The sequence below is a fragment of the Tachyglossus aculeatus genome, chromosome 3, assembly GCF_015852505.1.
Source record: "Tachyglossus aculeatus isolate mTacAcu1 chromosome 3, mTacAcu1.pri, whole genome shotgun sequence".
Lineage (NCBI taxonomy): Eukaryota > Metazoa > Chordata > Mammalia > Monotremata > Tachyglossidae > Tachyglossus > Tachyglossus aculeatus.
This window is the reverse complement of record NC_052068.1, coordinates 101221764-101229590: the sequence shown is the minus strand read 5'-3', so window position 1 is coordinate 101229590 and position 7827 is coordinate 101221764. Positions and strand designations below refer to the sequence as shown.

Here is a 7827-nt window from a genome sequence, read left to right as displayed (position 1 = left end):
TGTGTTGTATACCTGTGTTGTGAAGGATAATAATAATAATGAAAATAGTAATGCATAAATACACGAAAATCTCTTCTGGGAATGTGCAATTCATTTATGTCTTTTGAAAGGCCTGGAAGATTTTTCCTGGAAATCCTTCTCTGGGCAGACGATGGGAGGGAATGGTTCATCCCTTCATTCCTTCATTCCTTCAATCGTATTCATTGAACGCTTACTGTGTTCACAACACAACACAATACTAAGCACTTGGGAAGTACAAAGCGGCACCAGAGACAATCCCTATGGTAAGGTCAAGCTTCAGATATGACTCATGAGCCTTCTCATCAGATCTTGTTTTTTCCTTTTTCTTATATTATTTGTTAAGTGCCTACTAGGTGCCATGCATTGTTCTAAGGGTTTGGGTCTTGTTTTATGTGGTCGAATCATTGCCAACCCATAGCGACACCACAGACCCATCTCTCCCCCAAACCCCCGGCTCTCCATCTGCTATCGTTCTGGTAGTGTATCCATAGATTTTTCTTGGTAAAAATACAGAAGATACAAAAATATCATTGTCGCCTTCTACGTAGTAAACTCGAGTTTCTGCTCTCGACTCTCTCCCATTCCGCTGCTGCCCAGCATGGGTGAGGTTTGACTTGTAGCAGATTGTCTTTCACTCGCTAGCCACTGCCCAACCTGGGAATGGAATGGGTAGGCCTCTTGACTCTCTCTCCCATAGCCGAGACTGGTAGAGTACTGGAAACCCTCCAGGTATGACCGGGAGAGGGAAAGTGCTTGGGTAGATTCAAGGTAATCTGGGTGTACACAGCCCAGGCCAGGTCCCACATGGGGCTCTTAATTTGAATCCTCATTTTACAGATGAGGAAACTAAATCCCAGAGAAGTGAAGTGACTTGCCTAAGGTCACACAGTAGGCAAAGAAACAGCTTGGCTTAGTAGAAATAACACAGGCCTGGTAGTCAGAGGACCTGGGTTCTAATCCCTGCTCTGGCATTTGTCTGCTGTGTGACCTTAGACAAGTCCCTCGGTTACCCCATTTGTACAATGGGGATGAAATCCTACTCCCTCCTACTTAGACAATGAGTCCCATATGGGACAAGGACTGTGTTCAACCTGATGAGCCTATACCTACCCCAGTGCAGAGAACAGTGTTTGGCACATACTAACGGCTTAACAAGTCCCATAATAATAATGATAATAATAATAATAATAATGGCATTTGTTTAGCGCTTACCATATGCAAAGCACTGTTCTAAGCACTGGGGGGATACAAGGTGATCAGGTTGTCCCATGTGAGGCTCACAGTCTTAATCCCCATTTTATAGATGAGGTAACTGAGGTTCAGAGAAGTTAAGCGACTTACCCAAGGTCACAAAGCAGACATGCGGAGGAGCTGGGATTAGAACCCATGACCTCTAGACTGTGAGCCCGCTGTTGGGTAGGGACCATCTCTATATGTTGCCAACTTGTACTTCCCAAGCGCTTAGTACAGTGCTCTGCACACAGTAAGTGCTCAATAAATACGATTGAATGAATGAAAGAGTGACATCTGACTCCCAAGCCCGAGCTCTTTCCACTGAGCCATGCTGCTTACCACAATTCTTAAATGGGGGAGCTGGGATTAGAACCCAGGTCCTCTAGACTGTAAAGTTGCTGTGGGCAGGGAATGTGTCTATTTTCTATCCTACTGTACTCTCTCAAACACTTAGTACAGTGCTCTGTACACAGTAGGTGCTCAATAAATACGACTGAATGAATGAATGAATGAATTCTGACATTCCAAGTTCCCTAACTGTGAATTGTGGGTGTTTCTTTTTTTCAGAATGTGTTTCCTTTGGATGAGCTAAAATTGTCTAAATGAGGAAGCATGCATTCTGCCTTTATTTGGGTGGAAAAAACGGACTTTATTCAATCTACCTCACAAAGCAGTAGATGCGAACCCATTTCCACTCAAGGAAGGCTGAAGCAGCGGAGGCCACCATTGACCTTTCCAGAGAAGACCGTGGACGCCAAACTGGGAGTGCTGGGTTAGAGTCGGAAGCCACTTGTCCGGTCGCCAGCCTGCAAGGTGGTCCTTCCGTGGGGTGGGAGACCCCGGACCACGAAGGCCCCCAGATTGGGGGATGACCCCGAGAATGCAGTGTACGTATCTCTGTGTGCTGGTTCAGAAGGTGAATTTGTGCAGAGGTGGTTCCTCTGGATTCCCGGGGGGTGGGGGATGGTGGCTCGGTCTCTTGGTCGCTTGGTCAGCCTTTTCACCTTCTGCAGTTCCTCGATGGGTTTCCACTGCTGGTTAATCGAGAGTAACTGCAGAGCAGAGAGACAAAACCTGTGTTCCAGGAACCGCAACCCTGGAGAATACATTCTGCTAGATCCTAAGCTTCCTAAGCTCCTTATATCCATATTTGTAATTTATTTATTTCTATTAATCTCTGCCTCCCCTGCTAGACTGCAAGCTCACTGTGGGCAGGGAACGTTTCTGTTATATTGTTATGTTGTACTCTCCCAAGTGCTTAGTACAGTGCTCTGCACACAGTAAGTGTGCAACAAACACGAACCGATTGACTGACTGAGGGCAGGAATGGTATTTATTAACATTATTGTCCTCTCCCGGGTATTTTGTATACTGCTCTGCAGACAGTAGGTGCTTGGGAAATATTGCTGATTGATAAGTGAATAGAAAGTGATTTCCCTTGATTTTCACCCAGAAAATAGTTCTCTGCTCTATGTAGGACAGGGACTGCGACAGCATGGCCTAGTGGACAGAGCATGGGCCTGGGGATCAGAAGGTTATGGGTTCTGATCCTGGCTCTGCCACTTGTCTGCTTGGTGACCTTGGGCAAGTCAATTCACTTCTCTGGGCCTCAGTTACCTTATCTGTAAAATAGTGATTAAGACTGTGAAGCCCATGACCGTGAACCCCATGTGGGACTGGGACTGTGTACAACCAGATTACCTTATATCTACCCCAGTGGTTAGAACAAGTGCCTGGCACATCGTAAGTGCTTGCAAGATGCCATTAAGAAAAGTTACTTCACCTCTCTGTGCCTCAGTTCCCTTATTTGTAAAATAGGGACTAAGACTGTGAGCCCCATGTGGGACAGGGACTGTGTCCAACCAGATTAGCTTGTATCTACTCCAGCACTTTATACAGTTCCTGGCACAGAATAAGCAATTAACAAATAGCATTAAAAAAGTCCATTTGCTTCGCTGTGCCTCAGTTCTCTCATCTGTAAAACAGGAATTAAGACTGTGAGCCCCACGTGGGACCTGGTTGCGTCCAACCAGATTAGGTTGTATCTATGCTAATGTTTAGTACAATGCCTGACACATAGTAAGCGTATTATTATTAGCTTGTATCTACTCCAGTGGTTAGCACAGTGCCTGGCCCATAGTAAGTGCCTTACAAATACCATAAAAAACAAAAACAAAATGGTTGTTTCACTCCCACCGTTTCACTCCTTATCCCTGGGTCAGACTGGGATCACAAAGATGCAGGAGATGGCCTTTCTGGTCCACCTGCTCTCCCAAGTCGACCGGCCCATCCTGCGCAAATGCCCCCGTGCTTCCTCCCTTCCCTACCCACACACCGAGAAGTGGCACCAATGCCCCTCTTCCCGGGGACCAGAGGGCAGGGCAGGGCAGGGCAGGTCTCTGCGGGCCGCTGCCCCTCTGAGAGGGTTGGGCCCAGGACCAAGGTCATCAGGTCAAGGAGCCTGTAATTGTTCAGCGGGGGATGGAGGGGCCCTTCAGAAGAAGGGGCAGAGGTGGGACCGCTACCTTTTGAGGCTGGGTAGGATCCACTTTCTCCCATGGCTCTGGAAATTTGGACCTGTTGAGGCTGAAGCCCAAGATGGCATCCGTTAGGAAAGACGCTAATCAGTTGTAGTGTCCCCCGAAAATGACATTTCTGAACTTCCCATCCGCCGCCCCCCCCCCCCCCCCCCCACGTACAGACTGGAAGCTAATTGGGGGCGGGGAATGTGTCCAACAACTCTGTTATATTATACTCGTTCAAGCGCTTAGTGCAGTGCTCTGCACACAGTAAGAGATCAGTAAGTACCATCGATTGTAAACACGTGTCTAGACTCTAAGCGTATTGTGGGCAGAAACCGTGTCTACCAAATCTGTTATGCTGTACTCGCGAAAGCACTTAATACAGTGCTCTGCACACAGAGAGAACCCAATCGATAGTATTGAATGTTAGCTCGTCTCTTAGATTACAAGCCCGGTGCGGGCAGGGAACGTGTCTACCGATTCTGTTTATTGTACTCTCCCAAACACTTAGTGCAGTTCTCTGCATACAGTAAGTGCTTGATAAATACCATTGATTGATTGACTGTATTGTTTTGTTGTAATCCCAAACGGTACAGTGCTCCGCACACAGCAAGTGCTCATTAATTGATTGATCATACCACTGATTGATTTAATTATGTTGTACTCTCCTTCAACCCCACCAAACCCAAGCAGCCCTGAACAGGAACTGAATCAATAGATCAATTAGCGGTATTTATTGAACACTTAGTGTATGCAGAACACTGTACTAAGTGCTTGGAAGAGCCCAGTACAACAGAATTAGCAGACGCGTTCCCTCCCTACAAAACAAGCTTAGAGTCTAGAGGGAGAGACAGACATTAATTAGAAATAAGTTGCAGATATGTACCTGCATGCTCTGGAGCTAGTTGTGGGGGTTGGATGATGAATATAGAGGCAGGTCAGGGAGATGCAGAAAGGAGTGGGAGAAGAGGAGGGCTTAGTTGGGGAAGGCCTCCTGGAGGAGATGTGCCTCCAATAAGGCTTTGAAGGCAGGGAGAGTAGTTGCTGTATGGATGCCCCTTAATCAATCAATCAATCAATCAATCAAATTTATTGAGTGCTTACTGTGTACAGAGCACTGTACTAAGCGCTTGGGAAGTACAAGTTGGCAACATATAGAGACGGTCCCTACCCAACAGTGGGCTCACAGTCTAGAAGGGGGAGACAGAGAACAAAAGCAAACATATTAACAAAATAAAATAAATAGAATAGATATGTACAAGGAAGATAAATGGAGTAATAAATATGTGCAAACATATATACATATATACAGGTGCTGTGGGAAAGGGAAGGAGGTAAGGCGGGGGGGATGGAGAGGTGGGGAGGGGGAGAGGAAGGAGGGGGCTCAGTCTGGGAAGGCTTCCTGGAGAAGGTGAACTCTCAGTTGGGCCTTGAAAGGAGGAAGAGTGCTAGCTTGGCGGATGTGGGGAGGGAGGATATTCCAGGCCAGGGGAATTACGTGGGCCAGGGGTCGATGGCGGGACAGACGAGAACGAGCCAGGGTGAGGAGATTAGAGGCAAAGGAGCGGAGGGTGCGGACTGGGCTGTAGAATGACTGAAGGGAGGTGAGGTAGGAGGGGGCGAGGTGATGGAGAGCCTTGAAGCCGAGGTTGAGGAGTTTCTGCCTGATGCGTAGGTTGATTGGTAGCCGCTGTAGACTTTTGAGGAGGGGAGTGACATGCCCAGAGCGTTTCTGGACAAAGACAATCCGGGCAGCGGCGTGAAGTATGGATTGAAGTGGGGAGAGAGAAGAGGATGGGAGATCGGAGAGAAGGCTGATACAGTAATCCAGACGTGATAGGATGAGAGGTTGAACGCGCAGGGTAGCGGTTTGGATGGAGAGGAAAGGGCGGATCTTGGCAATGTTGCGGAGGTGAAACCCGCAGGTTTTGGTGACGGCTTGGATGTGAGGGGTGAACGAGAGAGCGGAGTCGAGGATAACACCAAGGTTGCGGGCTTGTGAGATGGGAAAGATGGTAGTGCCGTCAACAGTGATGGGAAAGTCAGGGAGAGGGCAGGGTTTGGGAGGGAAGACAAGGAGTTCAGTCTTGGACATGTTGAGTTTTAGGTGGCGGGCAGACATCCAGATGGATATGTCCTGAAGGCAGGAGGAGATGCGAGCCTGGAGGTGGGGTGCGGGGGAGAGAACAGGGGCAGAGATGTAGATATGAGTGTCATCAGCGTAGAGATGATAGTTGAAGCCGTGGGAGCGAATGAGGTCACCAAGGGAGTGAGGAGTTAAGCCACTGATACTCACCCCATCCCTATTCCAAAGCAAGTTTCTATCCCTACACTCTGTCAATTCTCTTACTTGTCTGCCTCGCTCTCTAGACTGTCAGCTCATCGTGGGTAGGGAGTGTGTCCGTTACATTGTTCCACTGTAGTTTCCCGAGCACTAGTTCAGTGCTCTGCACCCGGTGCGTGCTCAATAAATGCCACCGACTGATCGATTGATGGATTGACTGCCGGACAGGTACTGGGGCCTGCTACTCACATGACGGCCGTCTGGAAGAGAGAGTACACGGACACGGAGATGGGTCCCAACCCGGCGATATTGACTATGGTGGCCAGCGGGATGAGCTGGGGAGCAGCCAAGGCACAGATGGCGGTCAGGGGCCGGGGTCAAGGGTCAGGTGGCCCTGGGGGAGCTGTGATGGGGAGGGGGAAGGGTGGCAGGGCGGAGGAGATTGAGGAAAAAAGGAACCGGGGTTGGGGGTGGGGAGTTAGGGGTAACAGGGGAGATTGGGGAGGAGGGAGAGATAGAGAGGGGAAGAGTTTGGAGGAGAAGGAGGTGGGAAGAGGAGATGGGAGGAGATGGGGGAAGAAAGAAGTGGGAAGAAAGGAGGTAAGAGTAGCCAAGGAGAAAAATGGGGGACAGTGCGCGTAGAAGATGGGGAGGAGTAAGTGCGGGGAGGAAATAGGGATAGCGGGGGGGAGGAGATGGGGAGGAACATGTGGGGGAAGGAGGTAGGGGTAGCAGAGGAGGAGATGGGAAGAGGATGTGGAAGAAGGGGTTCGGATGGCAGGGGGAGGAGATGGGGGAGAAGGACGTGGGGGAAGGAGATGGGGAGGAGGTAGGGGAATAAAGAAATTGGAAAAAGGTAGGGGTAGAAGAGGAAATGGGCGAAAGTGGGGGGAGAAAATGGGGAGGAGGAAATGGGGGAAAGGAGGTAGGGTTAGCAGGAGAGGAGATGGTAAGAGGACATGGGAGAGGAGTTTGGGGAGAAGTAGGTGGAGGGAGGAGATGGGTGGGGATGGGGAGGAAATGGGGGAAGAAGCGGGAGGAAGAGGCAAGGGAAGGGGTAGCAGGGGAAAGAGACTAGGGGAGAAAGAGGTGGGGGACGGAGGTAGGTGTAGCAGGGAGCAGAGGAGGAGCAGAGGAGGAGGAGAGGAAAGAAGGTTAAGGTAGTTGCAGGGAAGAGATTTGGGAAGAGGGAGGTGGGGGTAACAGGGAGGCAAAGGAAGTGGGGAGAAAATAGGGATGGCGGAGTTTGGGGTAGTAGAAGGGAGGAGATAAGGAATGTGGGGGTGATATCTCCCCCCTCCCCCCAGCCCAGTCGAAGGAACAGCCCGGGCCAGGGGGAAGTGGGGAAGGTGCCAAAGGAGGGGAAGACTGGCGACCTCTTTCTTCTTCATCAGGATCATCATCATCATCATCAATCATTTATTGAGCGGTTACTGTGTGCAGAGCACTGTACTAAGTGCTTGGGAAGTACAAATTGGCAACATATAGAGACAGTCCCTACCCCACAGTCTAAAAGGGGGAGACAAAACCAAACATACTACAAAATAAAATAGAATAGATATGTACAAGTAAAATAAATAAATAAATAAATAGAGTAATAAATATGTAGAAACATATATACATATATACAGGTGCTGTGGGGAAGGGAAGGAGGTAAGGTGGGGGGGATAGAGAGGGGGACGAGGGGGAGAGGAAGGAAGGGGCTCAGTCTGGGAAGGCCTCCTGGAGGAGGTGAGCTCTCAGTAGGGCCTTGAAGGGAGGAAGAGA

The 7827-nt window shown here is 49.3% G+C and overlaps 1 protein-coding gene across 1 annotated transcript; it reads right to left on the bottom strand.

Annotated features, from left to right (window-relative positions):
- Positions 1 to 2027: 2027 nt before the first annotated feature.
- On the bottom strand, positions 2028 to 7472 carry LOC119925317 (normal mucosa of esophagus-specific gene 1 protein-like). The gene is made up of 4 exons (XM_038743422.1): positions 7437 to 7472; positions 6310 to 6395; positions 3780 to 3840; positions 2028 to 2306 (listed from the first exon to the last, which is right to left on the bottom strand). The coding sequence occupies exons 1-4, from the start codon at positions 7470 to 7472 to the stop codon at positions 2028 to 2030; spliced, it is 462 nt and encodes a 153-aa protein (XP_038599350.1).
- Positions 7473 to 7827: the final 355 nt, after the last annotated feature.